The sequence below is a fragment of the Vulpes vulpes genome, chromosome 14 (genome assembly GCF_048418805.1).
Source record: "Vulpes vulpes isolate BD-2025 chromosome 14, VulVul3, whole genome shotgun sequence".
In the NCBI taxonomy this organism is placed as follows: domain Eukaryota; kingdom Metazoa; phylum Chordata; class Mammalia; order Carnivora; family Canidae; genus Vulpes; species Vulpes vulpes.
This window is the reverse complement of record NC_132793.1, coordinates 27,164,084-27,182,829: the sequence shown is the minus strand read 5'-3', so window position 1 is coordinate 27,182,829 and position 18,746 is coordinate 27,164,084. Positions and strand designations below refer to the sequence as shown.

General features: G+C 49.0%; 1 protein-coding gene and 1 non-coding gene across 3 annotated transcripts; both read right to left on the bottom strand.

The window, feature by feature from the left end:
* Positions 1–6,148: 6,148 nt before the first annotated feature.
* NRSN2 (neurensin 2) lies at positions 6,149–18,543 on the bottom strand. Of its 2 annotated transcripts, none has more exons than XM_025986082.2 (3): positions 18,101–18,543; positions 9,730–9,924; positions 6,149–7,819 (listed from the first exon to the last, which is right to left on the bottom strand). In XM_025986082.2, the coding sequence occupies exons 2-3, from the start codon at positions 9,913–9,915 to the stop codon at positions 7,394–7,396; spliced, it is 612 nt and encodes a 203-aa protein (XP_025841867.1). In that variant the 5' UTR covers positions 9,916–9,924; positions 18,101–18,543; the 3' UTR covers positions 6,149–7,393. The 2 variants fall into 2 exon arrangements, with proteins under 2 accessions (XP_025841867.1, XP_025841868.1); XM_025986083.2 differs by lacking the exon at positions 18,101–18,543 and adding an exon at positions 13,539–13,865.
* On the bottom strand, positions 9,507–9,579 carry TRNAQ-CUG (transfer RNA glutamine (anticodon CUG)). Its single transcript has one exon. It is a non-coding gene; the product is annotated as a tRNA-Gln (tRNA).
* Positions 18,544–18,746: the final 203 nt, after the last annotated feature.

The window sequence follows — 18,746 nt, the reverse complement described above, 5'->3', positions numbered from 1 at the left end:
CACAGAGAGAGAGAGAGAGAGAGAGAGAGAGAGGCAGAGACACAGGCAGAGGGAGAAGCAGGCTCCATGCTGGGACCCTGACATGGGACTCCATCCCGGGTCTCCAGGATCAGGCCCTGGGCTAAAGGCAGGCTCTACACCGCTGAGCCACCCAGGGATCCCCAAAGCTTGCTTTTCAATAGTCTAGTGGATGTGGGGGGCCACCCAGGCCAAAATTTTATGACTCAACAAGAGTCTTATTACTCAACAAGAGTCTTACTACTCAGCTTCAAGCTCTCTGTAATACAGGCCTCCAATACATCTAAAAACATATAGTTCAAGCCAATTGTATATGCATAGCCTGCAATAAACCTACTAATCAATGCAACTTTACACTTCCCATCCCCAACTAGTGACTTACATCTACCAAGAGGATGGGCCTTATTTTGCGCTGATATGGCCTATTACACCATTCCTAAACAATTCTTGGGGTTATGTACTGTAGGCAAACTAGGATTGTTACTCTTCCCACTCCCAGCAGCCTGTTCCAGCAAGAACTGCCTCATCTATCTCCTGATTGCGATGACAATGTGGTTCTCATATCAGACCATACCATATTATATGATATGATATCTTATATCATATCAGTTCTGTGGAAGCAGAAGCCTTAGCCCTCTCTTTGGTGGGTCTCCCAGCACTAGGAAAAGTCTTACATCGTGAGATAAAACAAACTCTTTGCTCAGCAGAACCAGAAACCACACATCCCAAGCATTAGATGCTCTAAAACAAGAACTAAGTAAAGTTAGGGCAGGATTTCTAAAAAATCTGGCAACTATTGACTACTAGCTTCTTATTTTTTTAGAATTTATTTATTTATTCATGAGAGACACACAGAGAGAGGCAGAGAGAGAAGCAGGCTCCATGCAGGGAGCCTGACGTGGGATTCGATACCGGAATTCCAGGATCACGCCCTAAGCCAAAGACAAGCTCTCCGGCAGCCTGGGTGGCTCAGTGGTTTAGCTCCGTCTTCAGCCCAGGGCATGATCCTGGAGACCCACGATCCAGTCCCATGTTGGGCTCCCTGTGTGGAGCCTGCTTCTCCCTCTGCCTGTGTCTCTGTCTCTGTCTCTCTCTCTGTGTCTCTCATGAATAAATAAATAAAATCTTAAAAAACAAAAACAAAAACAAAAACAAAACAAAGGCAAGCGCTTAACTGCTGAGCCACCCAGGCATCCCAATTGCTTGCTTCTTCAACATCACTTAGGTGGTAAAGAGTTTCCACACATGTGCTGTTTTAATATAATTGACAATTCTTATAAGGGCTCACAATTAATTAATAAATGACATTCAAACTCAACTGGACAAAAATCAGAGTCTCTCCAGGATTGTTTGATTGGCTTGGAAACTGGTGTCAATATTTCAGAGATGCTATTTTACTCTTGGAAATATTTTTGGATTTTGTATTTCTGTGTTTGTCAGTGCCTGTGGCACTTCATGCCTTCCAACATCTCTCGGGAGCCATACTATGGACCTCTTGACCAACCCCTGGGAATGCTCTGACTGCTGACCCCTTATGCTGTCCCTTTTTCAGCCTGAAGCAGCCAGAGAGGTTGTTGTCCCAATCCCTAACTGCAGTTAAGGTTATTATTCCAGGGGGAGGGATGAGTTAGGGACAGATGGGGCTAGGCAGGGAAAGATAAGGGAAAGGCCCAGAGTCAGGGTCCCATAAATCTCTGGGCTCCCATAAATCCCAAGGACATTGAAAGGCCCAGAGGCAGGCTCCTACTCTCCCAAGTAAACAGAGATAAGGCAGCAGAAACAGAGACAAAAATGTAAATCTGGCCCCTCACTCCAAAGTGTTAAGGAGTGAGTATCTTCCTTTGATGGTTACCAAGCAACCACAGAAACTGCTCAGACCCCAAAACAGCCATATGTCATTCTCTCCAGACAGCACAAAGAGACCTCATGGCTGTGGGCTCCCTGGTTAGGTTCTCAATAAAAGGCCAGCCAAAAAGCCTTCAGCAGCAACCTTGTCAGGACCCCTCTCACTTCTGAGAGCTTTCTCTGTATCCTTACTTAATAAACTATTACTGTCCTCACTCTCCTTGGTCCATAAGATTCATTCTTCAAATCTGTGAGACAAGAACCAAGCTCTCCCACTTCAGTGCTAGTCTCTCTTCCCGTCCTCTCCCCACCACCCTTTCTGCAGGCTCCTCCCCAGAGGTGACCAAAGTTAGTAGAGATTTTAGGCATCTACAAGCAATGTCCATAAATATTCTTCTTTTTCCACAAATGGTTTAAAAGTATTCATACTGTTTTGCACCCTACACGTTTTTTAAAAAGATTTTATTTATTTGGGGGGGGGGCACTACCAGGGGGAGGGGCAGAGGGAGAGAGAGAGAAGTAGGCTCCCTGCTGAGCAGGGAGCCTGATGGGTTCCAGGACCCTGAGATCATGACCTGACCCAAGACAGATGCTTAATTGACTGAGCCACCCAGGTGCCCCTACCCTACACCTTTTCATCTAACAATATAACTTGAAGGTCAGTCCAGATCAGTACGTAAAGATATTCTCATTTTGACATTCTGTTCCACTGTATAAATGTGCCATACTTTATTAACTAGTCCTCTGCCAATGAACATTTAGGTTGTTACCAAATGTTTTCTCTTACAAACAATTCTGCGGTGCTCCTACATGTGGAATTTAACCTACCAATATACCTGCACAAGAGGGAGGGATCAAAGGGCATGTGTATTTTCCATTTTGATATTGCCAAACTGCCTTTCTTGGAATCTGCACCAATTTACGCCCTGTGCTAGGTTCCTGGGGCTTCTCTACAAGGTACTGCAAACCACGTGGCTTCAAACAACAAAAATGTCCTGTGTCCCAGTTTAGGAGGCTGGAAGTCTGAAATCAAGTTGTTGGCAAGGCCACCCTCCCTCTGAAGTCTTTAGGGAAGATGGCTTTTTAATTTTTTTTTTAAGATTTTTAAATTTGTGTATTTGACACAGAGAGAGAGAGAGAGAGAGAGAGAGATAGAACACAGGGGGAGCGGCAGAGGGAGAGAGAGAAGCAGGCTCCTTACTGAGCAGGGAGCCCAATAGGGAGTAAGATCCCAGGACCCTGAGATCATGACTTGAGTTAAAGGCAGACACTTCACTCACTGAGCCACCCAAGTGCCCCGGGAGGAAGACTTTTATGCTTCTTTTAGCTTCTGGTGGTTACAGGCAACCGTTGGCATTCTTGGGCTTATAGACACGTCACTCCAGACTCTGTCTCTGTCTCACGTGGCCATCTGCCCTCTGTGTGTGTGTGTGTCATGGCCAAATCTCCCTTTCTTACTAGGGCACCAGTTATTGGATTAGGGCCCATCTTAATCCAGTAGCAGCTCATTTTAACTTTATTATATCAGCAAAGACCCTATTTCCAAATAAAGTCACACTCATAGACTCCAAGTGGACATGAAATTTGGGGAAACAGTATTCAACCCAGTACACATCTCTACTAGCAAAGTGTGACATGAAACAGCCCCCTTTACCATTCTTCAAGGGTTCATGTGACAGTTGGCGATGGTGGGAATTAACTTTGGTTATTGGATTCTGCTTCTTCGAAAAGAGATATTCTGTGGGGATGGGGCTTTGTGGGCCCTGGCATTTATTGGGGTTATAGATCAGGGCTGGTTACCTACTAGGCAGCTGGAAAGGAGAGCTAATGCAACATAGATACTCTGAGGTGGAGGTCTACCTCCACTTTTGGAGCCATTTTGTCGGTGTGAAATTCTGTCCCTGGTCCTGCTCAGCCCTGGGCACTAACTTAGTGTCCAGGTCAGAGGTTGTGCACCTGAGCTCATGAGTTGAAGCTGCCCCTGGAACTGTTTCATCTTGCTCAGTGCTTAGTCAAGTTTTGAAACAGATACTAATGTTTAAAAATGGATACATCTCATATACAGATTTGGATTCTAACTTCTCTGGGGAAAAAAAAAATATCTGTTAACACTGTGCTTGCATTTCCACAGGGCAACAAACACTCCTAAGTACCACTGCTGGCATTTGATATTGTCTCCCCAGCTCTGGGCCTTCGAACCAAGATGCAATGCATAGGCGCAGGCTGTTTGACTGCCTGCATTTGAATCCCGGCTCTGCCCCTTGCTACCTGTGCATCCTTGGGCAAGCTACTCAGTGTTCCTGAGCCTCACTGGCCTTATCTATAAAACTATGGTTGATTTATTTAACCCATTTTTCTTGAGCATCTACTCTGTGCCAGGCATTTTTTAGGCACTTGGGATATAAACAAAGTGAACAAAGATCCTTGTTCTTGTGGAGATCATACTGTGGCAGGGGTAGACAGGTAACAATAGTATAACAAATAGGTAAGTTATAGAGTGTACTGAAAGGTTGATAAATGCTGTAGGAAAGCAAAAACCAGACTCCAAAGTGCACAGGGAATGGGATATTGGGGCAGGGTCCCATTTTAAAACAGGCTGCTAGGGAAGGACTTGCTGAGAAGCAGGCCATTTGTGCAGACTTGAAGGGGGTGAGGGGGGCCGCCAGGTTGTGAGCTGGGGAAAGTGTACCAGCAGAGGGAACAGCTAGGCAGAGGCCTGAGGCAGGAGCTGGCCTTGATGTGGGAGAAACAGCAAGGAGGCTGGTCCCGTGGGAAAGGAGACAGGAAGGGAGTCAAGGTCACAGGCGAAGAAAAGGAGAAAATAGTGTCAGCAAATCGGTAAGGCCTTACAGCCACCAAGCATTTTGGTTTTACTGTGTGAGGTGAGAGCCATGGGAGGTGCCGAGCAGAGAAGGGCATGACCTAACTTTGGTTATACATGGATCTGCCTAATTAGAGCACTGCAAAGATTAGATTCCGGGGTGGAGGGAGCACGAAGGGGAAAGCCGGGAGACTAGGGAGAAGCTGGTGTAATAATCTCAGTGAGAGGCGATGGTGGCTCAGGCCAAGGAGAAGCTGTGATGATGGAGAGAAGTGGCCAGGTCAGGCCGCATTTGCAAGGTTGGCTAGGCGCTGGGTTGGATTCGGAAGGTGAGGAAAGACAGGATCGCTCTGAGGGTTTGGCTTAGAGCCAGCAGGGAGCTGGAGCTACCACCTTCTCAGGGGTGAGTGACATAGCAGGGGTGGGGCGGGAGGGGAGGGTTGACAGGAGCATTTTGGGATAGTTAAACTGGGATTCAACATGCAAGTGAACACGGCTGGAAATACAAACCTACCATCTGGGAGCCAGGTTTGGGAATGATAGTCCTCACCTCATAAGTTGTTAGGAGGGTAAAGGAATGAATTTGTGTCTTTAAGGCACTGAGAAGAGGGCCTGGCCTCTGGTAAGTGCTCATGGGGGTTAGGTGTTCTTGTTGCTCTGGAAGAAATCCCAGCTTTGGCTCTGACTCCCTCTTCCAGAACTCCAGGCTTCACATCTCCCTGGGGATGGGACAGTAGGTTGTCAAGATGGTGGAGAAATTTCCTTTCCAATAAGTTAGTGTTTAAATCCATCCTTGAGGGATCCCTGGGTGGCGTAGCAGTTTGGCGCCTGCCTTTGGCCCAGGGCGCAATCCTGGAGACCCGGGATTGAATCCCACATCACGCTACCGGTGCATGGAGCCTGCTTCTCCCTCTGCCTATTTCTCTCTCTCTCTCTCTCTCTCTGTGACTGTCATAAATAAATAAAAAATTTTTTTTTAAAGTTTAAAAAATAAAAAAATAAATAAATCCATCCTTGAGGGGCGCCTGGGTGGGTCAGTCGATTTAGGGTCTGCCTTCTGCTCAGGTCATGATCCTAGGATTCTGGGATGGAGTCCTGCATCAGCCCCACAGCATGGAGCCCCCACATTGAGCCCCCAGATCAGGCTCCCTGCTGGGTGGTGAGCCTGCTTCTCCCTCTCCCTCTGCGGCTTCCCCTGCTTGTGTGCTCTCTCTCTCTCTCTCTCTCTCTCTCAGATAAATAAATAAAATCTTTAAAAAAAAAATAAATCCACCCTTGGGTCATTTCTCTGACCACTAGTTAACTCATCTGTAAAATGAAGATAATAGTCCCCTTTCTCAAAGAGTGATCATGAGGAGCTAATGAGAAATAGTGGATTTAAGTGCCCAGCACACGGTAGGAGCTCCCAGTAGTCTTTTTCCTCTCCACCCGTGGCACGTAGGGAGAAAAGAAGCAAAGTCAGTATCCATCCCAGCTGTTTATTGAAAGGGAAGGTAAGACTGAAGGTGTGCAGGATGGGGAAGGGGCATGGGGCACAGGGGCAGTAGTGCCTGCCTGGTAGGGGAACGGAGACCCCTCCAGGCGGGAGGTGGGACCTGGGCCGGGTGCAGCGGCGACTCTCTCCAGCTATCTTGGAGCTCCCCCTCGTGGAATGAATGGAGATGATGTGTCTGGCTGCGGAGCCTGCTGGATGGAGGTGCTGGTACCCCCAGTAGGACACATTTGTTACAAGGTAAGTTCAGGACTTGTGGATGATGGTTTCTAGGGGAATGAATATTGAGGGACAAAGACATCCCAGCTCTCCTACCCCTGGCTCTTAGAGACCATTTAAATGCATGTTCAAATTATCTTCTGAGCCATGTAGGACCATCAGGCCTCCAACTAGGCTCTCTGGATCAACCATCTTCCACTCCTGGAGGTTCCCTGGAAGCCAGGAAAGTGTCCAGCAGGCCCCCTGTTCCAGCTGTAGAACAAGAGTTGGCCCAAGAGGGGACGGAAGATGTGGGTCCAAATTCCTGCAGACGGCTAGCCTCCCTCAGCCACCTCATCTGTAAACTGAGGCTAATCATAGCCCATGATGGGTGGGACAGAGGGGCTCTGATGCCAAAACACACATAGAAAACCTTCTGTGGGAGGTGACTATTTGCACCATCCTGGAGGTGAAGTCTAAGTGAATGTTTCTGACCCATCCTCGGACATCCTGGAGCAGTTGACATAGGAAGGGGTCAGGGGATGAGAAAGACTCCACTACCCCTCCCCCCAACTTTGTCTATGGAGAGTAATGCTCATAGCTGGGGAGAAGAGGAAAGTCATGGAACTCTAGAACCTGACCCAAACCCCTCATAGTATGGAGACAGGAACTGATGGTCTGAAAGGATAAGTGGCTTGCCCGGGGTCACACAGAGTACGATGGGGATAGATCAAGGAGGATGTTTTCTGCTCCTAAAGGGTCTTGGGGAGGAGGGTTAGGTGGGAAGTTTTGGGAGGACTTGGGAAAAGTTGGCATCTTGGATGAGTTGGGGCCCAATCCTTGGGAAGGGGCACTGGGATTTGAGCTCCAGACTCTCTTGACCTAGGGTTCTGGGGGCATAAGTGGAAGGAGCCCCACTGAAAGTGAGAAGTTAGGAAGACAATCGGAGGGCAGGGTGTGGTGGGACAGAGGAATGGTCCAGACCCAGGTCTGGCTCCTCCTCTGGCCTTGTGGGCAGCTCAAGAGTCCCGCTTGGGCTGGATGGTCTGCACAGACGATTGCCCAAAGGGGCTTGCAGGTGGTGAGAACCAACACTGGCCATTGGCGTCTCGGAAGATGGGCGACAGCTGCTGTTCTGGCTCATCCCCGAAGATCTCCACGTGGCCATCAGCGTCGGGGTCCAAGGGTTCTGCCTTCATGTCCTGGCTCAGCCAGCCAGTCACGGCCCAGAAGAGGCAAATGGCCAGCAGGATCCCAGCCGCCACACAGAGTGCTGTGCCTGCCAAGCGGCAGGTGCCCAGAGCCTGGTTGTAATCGGCTGCCCGCTGATCCAACACCAGGAACTCCCCCTCTCCGATGCCCTCCAGCTTGGGCGGTACCGCATAGCCGGTGGTCAGGGCTGCCACACCCAGCAGCAGAAGCAGGGTCCCCGAAGACAGACTGATCTGGAGACAGGCAGACAGATTTGGAGGTAGCCAGGGCCGGCCGGGGGGGCGGGGGCCCAGGTGATCCCAACTGGACTTAAAGGTAACACCTTGGTCTAACTTTAAGAGATAGGAATCACAGGGGATTCACAGAACACATCTTCTAAGATCTAACTGCTGAAGGGCACAAGCTGTCAGGTTCTATTTGGAATCTTGAGGCCCCTTGGTCAATGAATGTCCTTTCTAGCTCCCACTTAGTGGGTTTTTCTGTCTACCTTGAGTTTTCCTCCATTGTTATTTGGGTCCCGTCTCATCTCTCTGTCCCATCTACTTATTTCTCAGTCAAGATAACTCCTACACATCCTTCAGACCTCATCTCAAACCTCATCTCCTCAGGGAGCCTCTCAGGATGCCCCTGGGACTGGGTCAGGGTCCCCTGCTTTGCATTTGTACAAACCTGTGTACATTTGTTCTTCAGTGCACTCACCCTGGTGCACACTTGAACATGTACTCTCATTACTATGGGACTGAGGTCGGCCTGCCCTGCTGGAATGAGAGCCTGGAGAGCCATGAGAACAGACACAGTCTGGATCCCCATGGCACTGGCACAGAGCCACAGCTGAGTGAATGTTTGCAGAATGACTAAATGAATCACAGCGAGGAGCTCCTAGAGAACAGGGACCAACCACATCTTAAATTCTCTGTCCTCAAGAGCCTAGCACAGTGCCTAGCAATTAGAAGATGCTCAAAATTTAAAAATACATACTCACGCTCTCCGGAGAATCTTCCCTGATCACCCCAGGTACTGAGAGCGTTTCCTCTCTGATCATTTGTCCTGAGGTTGTGCATTCACTCTACGTATCTTGGCACTTTGCCTCCCCTCTAGAATGAAGCCCTTTGAAAGCAGAGAGGAAGGACCCCCCTCTGCTTCAGTCCCCTCACAGCATTTGCAAAGAGCTGTGCCCATTGTAGGGATTCAGCTTACTGCCACCTTTCCCTACACTGTGAGCCCTCACTGACCACTCTCCCTGGCAGTTATAGACACTGTTTCTCTCAAGTCTTCGACTGCCCTGGCAACGGAACCTCAATATATCATTGTGAAGCCACAGTAAGATTTAACTGAGATGAAGCCCACTTCCTGCCAGTCAGTGTTTACTAGCCCCCTGGCCACCGTAATTAGTTCAGAGAAAGGCATGTGATCCAATCAGAGCCAATGCAATGCTCGACAGGACTGGAAATGGGAAAGCATTACTTCTTTTCTGAAGGAAATACTGGAGGAAATTCTGATTTCCTGTAGATGGTGTGGAGTGAAACACTGAGGATCAGCATGGTAGTAACTACCTGGGGAACATGTGGGTAGATCCTAAAGCTAAATGAGTCACAGAGTAGGGGCACCATGGTGGGGTGGGGGGCTGAAGACTAAGAGAAATCTTGAACCGCTGGATTGACCTTTGTCTGAAGTTGCTCAACCTCTGTTTTTTTTCAATAAAATGACCTACATTTTCCCTTTATTGTTTAAACCCTCTTGAATTTTTTTAAAAAATATTTTATTTTTAGGTAATCTCTGTACCCGGTGTGGGGCTCAAACCTGTAACTCTGAGATCAAGAGTTGTACGTTCTACCAACTCAGCCAGCCAGGTGCCCCAAATTTGTAAGGTTTTGAGTGACTTAACAGTAGCCATTTGCCAGTTTTTTTAAGTAGGCTCCACGCCCAGTGTGGGGCTTGAACTCACGACCTTGAGATCCAGAGTCATATGCTCTACCAGCTGAGCCAGCCAGGTGCCCCCTAACTGGGTTTTTGTTGCTGTTGTGGTTGCTTGCATGTGCAAGACTCCTACCTGCTATACCTTCCCATTTTTTTCTATCCACTGATCCCATCTCCTCCCTGCAGCCACAGGAAATCACAAAAGTTGTTCTTCCTCTGGCCTTACCTTCCAGCACAGTGAGGGCCAGGGTCGGCGGGGACACAGAATAGGAGGCCCCTCAGGGTCATCGCTGAGGGCTGTACCTGCACAGTCTTCATAGAAGAGATGCAGGTAGGAGCGGACCCCATACCATTTGCCATCTTCCACATTGGGGCCGCGGCTACAGCTGCAGGAACGGTCACAGTCTGGCATCGTGGATCTCTGTGGGAGAAGTAAGGTGCAGTGGACAGAGGGAGCGATCCGTGAGACCCTCCCAGGCCCCTGAATCTTTGTGTGTCATCTACTTTTCCTCCCATTTTAGGTAACCCACACTCATAATACAGCCTGGTCTTCTACACATACACTGTGAATGAGTCAGTGCACAGGATCTCTTAAGGCCAGTGCTTGACATTTGTAGATGCCAATAAATAAGCTTGTTTAGTCTGGAGGCCACCCAGTGGCTAAGACTGTGAGTTTTGGGGTCTGACTGTCGGGATGAAATCCCAGATCCACAACTTCTTGGCTGTGTGGCCTTAGGCGGGTGCCTTCCCCTTTCTCAAAAATTGGTTTCCTCATCTGTAAAGCAGCTAATAATCACACCTGCTTCACACAGTTACCATATGTGAGGCCAAGAAATAGTACCAGTTGTCATTACTATTACTATAATTTCTTAATATTATTATGTTTAAAGATTTTATTTATTTGACAGAGAGAGGGGGAGGGGAGCACAAGCAGAGGGAACAGGCAGAGGGAGAGGGAGAAGCAGACTCTCTGCTGAGCAGGGAGCCCGATGTGGGACTCAATCCCAGGACTCCAGGACCATGACCTGAGCTGAAGGCAGATGCTTAACCGACTGGGCCACCCAGGTCCCTCTCTTCATTATTACTTTTATCCTAAACTTTTTGGGTCCCATATCTGGAGTAAGAGGTTCTCATCCCCCATCTCCTCTCAAAATCTTCCCCTCTTTTGGTATTCTTGGGGATAACTGTCATCATGGCTGACACTTGCCCAATCAGGACAACTTCCCCAGGTGCAAGGTTCTAAAAAAATCCCTCCCCAGGGCTGCCCCTCACAAGGCCACAGCCTCCAAACCCCAAGTCATCTTGACTCCAGAGGAGGTGAAAGTCAGGGGCCTTCTTAGGTTCAAGGGTTTTTAGCTTTCTAGGGAAACCTATCTAAGAACCCCTCCTTTTTAAAGAATACATTGTTTATTGAGGTATACTTGACAAAAAGCATATTAGTTTCAGGTGTAAAACATAATGATTTGGTATTTGTGATGATCACCATAAGAAACCATAAGAAACCTAGTTAACATCTGTCACTGTACCTAGTTACCAATATATTTCTTTCCCTATGAGAGAACTTTTAAGATCTACTCTCTTAGCAACTTTAAAATATGCAATACAGTATTATTAAGCATAGTCACCATGCTATACATTATATCCTTGTAACTTATTTATTTTATAACTGGAATTTGTACCTTTGACTCCCTTCACACATTTTGCCCTGCCTATGGCAACCACTAATCTTAAGAATCTCTCTTTTCGGGATGCCTGGGTGGCTCAGCCCTTGAGCATCTGCCTTTGGCTCAGGGCATGGTCCCGAGGTCCCGGGATTGGGTCAGGCATCGGGCTTCCCTGCATGGAGCCTGCTTCTCCCTCTGCCTATGTCTCTGCCTCTCTCTGTGTGTCTCTCATGAATGAATGAATAAATGTTTAAAAAAAAAAAAAAGAATCTTTTCACAGACAGAGACACTGAACACTTGGTAATGGAAAGTACTTGTGTATCCATAGGCAGACAGGACTACAACCAAAGTAGGGGATGAGGGGAAAGGTGGGTTTGGGAAGGGGGTGTGTGTTTGCACTGGCGAAGGACTGGGCTCCTGTGTCAGCACCCCTGAACAGTTTCAAACAAAATAAAGCAATGAGCGTGGTGCCTGGGTGACTCAGTTGGTTGAGTTTCTTACTCTTGATTTCAGCTCAGGTCATGATCTCAGGGGTTGTAAGATTAAGCCCCCAAGTACTCAGGGGGTGCATTTTGAGATTCTATCTTTCCCTCTCCCTCTACCCCAACCCCTGCTCACAGGCTCTGTCTCACTAAATACATAAAATCTCTAAAAAATAAAAATAAAGCAATGCACTCACACCGAAGGATAAGACAAATTTCTAGACCCCCCCTCTAATTTCCAATCAGATGTGGCCTTCAATTTCCTTCATGGAGACACTCACCAGCACCCACATACACAGCACAGACAGATAGGCATATACATACACAGATCAGAGACATACCGTGGACTGATGCACATACACACCAGAGACACACACCAACACGGATACACAAACCTAACAGAAATACCCAGACAGGCACACATATACCAGAGCGACATATTCAGATAGACACACGTAGCACAGAGAAACAGACACACAGACACACTACACACAAAGACACTCCACACACACACACACACACACACACACACACACACACACACAGAGCCAAAGCGTGCTGGGGCGACCCTTGGAGCCCCCACGGATCCACACAAGCGCCAGAAGTGCTTTTCTTAAAAGCCTGTCTATAAATAAATCGCGGCTCTTCACAACCCTCACCCACAACTCGGGGGAAAAAGAAAAGAAAAGGAAAAGACAAAAAATACATATTTTTGGACAGTGAATGGGAAAAGGCAGAGACCAAAAACGAAAGAGAAGAAGCCGACGGGCGGTCCCGGGAGGGAGCGGGGATGGGCCCGGAGGCCGGTGGGCGGGGCCCCGAGGGGTGTGGCCAGTGCGGGACCCGCCCCGGCCCCGCGCCCGCGAGGCTCCCGGGGGTCGGGAGGGTGAATGCGGGTGGGGGGCCGCGGTCGGCGTCAAAGCAGCGACTATTCGTTAAACACCCTAGGAGGGGAGAGGGAGCAGGGAAGAGAGGTCAGGAATTGTTGGTGTGGGCCAGCTCCTGCCCCTGCAGCTCACGGCCCCTCTCCCCCTAACTATACCTAGTCACTGGATCTTGCTGGGACTGGAGAAGGAAGGTGACCTTGACGCCGCCTCCCCCTCGGCCTGGCCCCTCCTCCTCCCGAGTTGAGGTTGCAGGGAGCGGGTCCGGCGATCAGGGGGAGGAGGACAGAGGAGGCTCCGGACCCCGCTGCGGGTACCCGGGACGCCGGTTGCCATAGGAACAGCTGGGGAGGTGTCCCTGGGCAGGAGGAGGGAGGAGCTCGGTGTGAAAGGAGCGGGAAGAGGAGGGGGCCGCAGGGTCCGAGGGGGGAGACTGCGGCGGAGGCGAGGGGAGGGAGGAGTACGCGAAGGTGACAGGCGCGAGGCCTGAAGACGGATGGAATCTGCTGCCTGCGCCGCCTCAGTTCTCCTTCCCAGACCCCAGGCCCTCCCACTCCGGTGGCCGGCGCTGCCCTGGCTCGGTGAAGGGGCGCCCTGTTGGGGGGCCAGTTCCTCCCGCTCTACACCGCACCACTGCTTCTGACCGGCCCACCAGTTCCCTGGTCGAGATCAACAGCCGCCTTTCCCCCAGGAGGAAACTGAGGCACGGAGGGTGGGAATGGGTTTTTAGCAAAGAGGTGGGTAGCGTCTCGTCCTCTGAAGCCTCTGCGCATCCACTCGGCACTGAGGTGTCTCCGGGAGATGGGGCTGGTGAGATCTCTGCCCCCTGCCACTTCTCTGGGACCTCACCTCCCAAAGCCCAGGGCACACCAAGGCTCGGGCGCCGCCGCCCCGTCCCAGGCTGGACGCGGCCGGGCTGGGGATGCGGGCTGAGGTGGGGCTCCCCGGAACCCGGGAGAAGGCGGGGTGGGGGTCAGGGCGCGCGTGGAGCAGGGCCGAGCTCACCTCTCCGCCTGCTGTCTCCGCCGAGCGGGAGCCAGAGCGAGAGCCGAGCAGAAGCTGCTTTTGTCGGCGCCTGCGCCGCAGCCCGGGGGCGGGGGTGATACGGGGGTAGGAGGGGGGCACCCGCCCGCCCCAAGGGCTGGCTCTGCAGATTGCGGACCCCTGCAGGATGGATAGCCCCTGTCTCCTTCCAGAGTTTCCTTCTCACTCTGAGGCCCCAGACCGCTCGCGGAAACCCCACGGCCTCCCCGGAACGCACCCCCTCCTTCGGTCCCTCAAACTCCTCATCCGACATTCCATTGCTCCCTCAATCTCTCACCCCTCAGACCCAAGACCCTTGCCTTCACTGAGCCGTCACTTCCTCATTGCATCCTCGGCCCCCTCTATGGGTTTCCATTCCCTCCACGGAGTCCCTAACCCAGTACACAAACGCTCATCTTGCTGAGCCGCCACCTGCTCCACAGATTCTGGTCTCTCACCCATGGCTGAGCCCCCTCTCCCTCGGGAGCCCTCTACCTCTTACTGAGTCCCCTATCCTCTCTCCATTCTCTTTCCCTCTTTGACGCCCTGACCTGGCTAAGGGTCAGCCCCTCTTATCTTGAGAAGGGAGTTGAGGTTAGGGAGGAGGGGTTGGGAGAGTAGCTTCCTTTCCTCTCTGGAAGGAACAAACGAGATAGCCTCCCTTGGTCTCTCTAACCTACCCTCAGGTCTGCCCTGGGCAGCGTGTGCGGAGCCAGCCCTTGCCAGATAATTGTGTCTACTTCATTTCTTGTCCTGTGCCCACAGCCTTGGTTTTGTCCCACACTTGCTGTGTGGTCTTGGGAAAGTCACTGCACTGCTCTGAACTTCATCAAACAGCATTGCACAAACATACCTTCATGCCTTGAACATCCATTCTGCCTGTCCATGTGCTGGGGCTGGAGATACAGAGACCAAAAAACTGCAAGATGAGGCCATATCTTTTTCCATTCACTGTTGTGTCCCGAAGCGTCATGTCATGCTTGGCATTGAGTAGGCCACTCAATAAATATTTACTGAACATAGACTCATAATAATAACAAATATATGATGTTCATTATGTGCAAAGGGCTTGTCTAAGTGCTTTCCATGTATTAATTACTCATTTAACTGTGTGTGAGACAGACAGAGACAGAAAGAGGAAGTCCTGGTGCCCAAAACTAAAGGCCTCAAGTGGTGACAGGACATGAAGCTGGATAAGCAGGCATACACGACACCCTTCAGGGCCTGACAAGCCAAGGAAAAGAGTTTGCAGTTCAACCCAAGAGTCATGGGGAACCATGGAAGCATTTGAAGGAGGGATGTGATCTGAACTGCACACTGAAAAGATCCCTCTGGCTGCAGGATAGAATGCTCCAGCATGGCAGCAGAGAGACCAGTGAGGAATCTCCACATCAGAGATAATTATGTCAGCCTAGTGGACCTTGCAGAGAAATGAATGGCTCCAAGAGATGGTAGGGGGTAAAATGAACTACAGGAATAAGAAAAGATTGGGAACAACCTGTGCTGGTTTTAAAAATGGCCACAAATTCTTTAGCACTTCTCCAAAGGAGAGGGGGGAATCTACATACCCTCTCTTTGTATCTTGCATAAGCTGATGGCTGCATGGGGCAAGTGATGCTCTGACATCTAAGGCTAGGACATAAGAGGACATGCATCTCCCCTGGAACTCTGGCTCTTGGTGACCTGAGGAGCCATGCAGGAAGTCTATCTACCTTGAGGCCACCGTGCTGTGAAGAAGCAGAAACCACATGGAGAGGTCCACATGAAGTTACCAGTCCCAGCTAAGCCTGGCCTTTGAGTCATCCCACTTTAGGCATCAGATGAGTGAAGAAGCAACCAGATGATTCCAGTCCACAATGGTTTGAATCAGTTTCAGCTCTGATGATATGGGAGAGGGGATGGATGAGGTTCTAGAGGCAAGGGGAAGGGATGAGGTCAGGTGTACAGGAAGGATGGGCTTTGGGCCAGCACAGGAAAGATCCAGTGTCCTCTGAGAGCTGGGGGAAGAAGGAGGGTGGCCACCAAGAAGAGATACAGTGTGGTGGTTATGAGTTGAACTCTGCATGTAACAGATCCATGTTTGAATCTTGGTTCTGCCACTCACTGCTTACATGATTTAACTGCTCTAAGCCTCCGTTTCCCTGACCATAAAATAGATACATTAGTGATTGCTTCTTAGGAAGGTTATAAGAGTGAAATGAGATATGCATATAAAACCCCTACTGAAGCACCTGGCACAGAGTAAGACCACAACAAATGATTGTTGTCACTACTATTATTGTTACATTAGTTTATAGGTGAGGAGGGTAGGGAATTGAGTGACAAGACATCTGATAAATTGAATGCTCTGGAGAAAAATAAGAAGCATCATCTATTAAGAAAGAGGAAGGTTTTAAGGGTGCCTGGCTGGCTCAGTCAGTGGAGCATGCAAGTCCTGATCTTGGGTTTGTGAGTTTAAGCCCCATGTCGGGTGTAGCACTGACTTAGAATGTAAATTATTAAAAAAAAAAAAAAACACGAAAGAAAGAGGAAGTTTTTAGTTCAAAAGGAGGCTTAAAAAGGGTGGTGGATCAGACATAAAAGGCCACATATTGTATGTTTTCACATATATGAAATAGCCAGAGTCAGAAAATCCACAGAGACAGAAAACAGGTTAGTGGTTCCTAGGGGCTGGGAGAAGGAAGGAATGGTGAGTTATTGCTTCGTGGTTTTCCTTTTAGAGTGATAGAAATAATCTAGAACTAGATAATGGTGCTGGATGCACAACATTGTGAATGTGCTAATGATAAATTTTAAGTTATGTATAGTTTACTACAATCTTTTCAAAGGGTAGTAAAGATTTGGAATAATCAATACTGATAGTGGCGGTGGTGGTGACAGATGTCACATACTGAGCATCTCCTGTGTGCCAGCATAATTTATCTTCTCAATGACCTTATGAGGTCACTTGCCTGAGGTTACCAACCTGTCATTCAGACACAATGTGGCAGAATCTGAATTTGCCCGATGGCTTTGAGGCCAGGATCTGTAGAGACAATAGCATGTATGATTGTGACTTTCTTTGGCAGTGTCAGGAGAAATGGGAATGAAGGAGGCCACTGGAACCCCAGTTCCTGGACAGGTGGGGCAGAAAGAGGGGGGTGAATGTGGATGCAGAGAGCAGAGGAGAAAATAGACCTGATAATGAACCTCAGGATGGATCCTGGCTCAGTAAGGAAGGATGCCAATGCAGCTCAGGAGGAGAGCAGATGGATCTGTAGAAGATGCAGAAATTCCAGACAGAGGAACTCAATGAAGTCCAAAAATAGGTAGATGGGAAGGAAGGGAGCCTGAGGTCAGAGAGTGGGACTCTGTAGTTAAAGATTTTAGATGTAGAACCCTGTAAGAGATGAGAAGGTTTACTAAGCCAGTGCTATCCAATAGAAATTTCTCCAACAATGGGAATGGTCTAGATCTGTGTGTGCTGCCTAAACAGGAACCACTGGCCATATTTGGCTATTAAGCATTTGAAGTGTGGCTAGTAAGACTGATGAACTGAATTCTAAATTTCATTTGACCTAATTACTTTATTTACTTATTTATTTTTAAGTAGGTCTATCTATACCCAATGTGGGGCTTGAACTCACTTCCCAACATCAAGAGTCACATGGTCTATCCTCTGAGCCAGCTAGGCACTTCCTAACCTTAATTACTTTAAGTTTCAATAGCCACAAATGGCTAGTGCCATCATATTGGACAGTCAAGTGTCAGTGGGTCAGCCAGGGCCCCACTTGGAACATAACCGTCATCTTAGATCCCCACCAACCATTCTCTTTCACCTAGGGCTTTTGCCCTGCCCCCTAGTGGTCTCTTCTCTTCATTGTGCCACAGTGAGCTTTAATGCATGAGTCAGATTCTCACAGGGGAGTCTCACTGCCTGCTCAAAACCCTCTAATGACATGTCATCTTACTCAGGATAAAAGGAGAAAACTGTGGTAGATTAAATATGGCCACAAACTCTTCGTCACTCTGCCCTTCAAGAGATGGAGTTTATTTCTCCTCAATCTGAGCTGGCACGGTGGTTGCTTCAACCAACCAAAGGTGGCAAAAACAACGTTGTGCTTGTTCTGGACTTAGCTCTCAAGAAGACCAGTTTCTTCTTCCCTGCCTCTTGGAACACTCCCTTCTGGAAAGCTCCCTCTTGAAGCCCAGTCCCCGTGCCTTTAAAGAAGCCCAAGCCACACAGAGAGGCCACATGCAGGTGCTCCAGCTCCAGCTGGGGTTTGACAGCCCCGGACAAACCTCCAGCCCACAGCTAGCACAAAACACTGTATTGGACAGCATGGTGTGAGTGAGTCATCTCAGACATGTCAGTCCACTTGGGCCCTCGGATGATGTCACATGAGCAAAATATCCCACTAAATCCTATAAACCCACAGTATCTCAGGAGATAATAAAACAGTGTTAAGCTAGTAAGTTGAAAGATGATTTGTTACACAGCAATGACTACCCCAAACTAGTCTTACTAGGACCCGCAATTGCCCCTCCCCCACAACCTTACTTACCTAGTGATCTCCTCTTCTTCCATCTCCTCACTCACCACTCACCACCCCGGCCACACAGGCATCCTTGAATGAACGAAGTGCATCAGGCGAACTCCCATCTTAAGGTGTCAGAGCCTTTGTACTTGTTTCTCTGCTTTTACTGATCCTTCTCCAGATATCTGCATGACTAGCTTCTGGCTTTATTCAGATCTCTGCTCGTATGTCAGCTTGTCAAGGAAGCTTTATTTCAATCCTGTGGTAGAGACATAGACTGCTCACCAAATTTCCATGTGCATCACATACATTTCCTAGTTCCCTTGAAGTCAGAAAAAAACATGTGATTAGTTCTGGCCAATGAGATCCAGGTCTCCAAAGAGTTCCTTGGCGGCAGATTTTCTTGGAAGGGAAAGAACAGAACTTAAGATTCATTTAGTTAACAGAAAACCCTGAAAACAACTGAGGGTGAGAAATTGGGTTGCTAAGAAACCTCCTAGAATGGGGAGATGTTTGGCTTCCATTGCTAGGCAACCTAAAAGAAGCTAGATAGGCAGGTTTGGCTGTAAGCAGCTTTCTCCCTCCTTTTCATAGGCTCCCTGAATGCCAGACTGGATATGGTCTTAAATATTTCTGGTCCAACCACCTAACTGCCTAGATGGGGAAAGTAAGA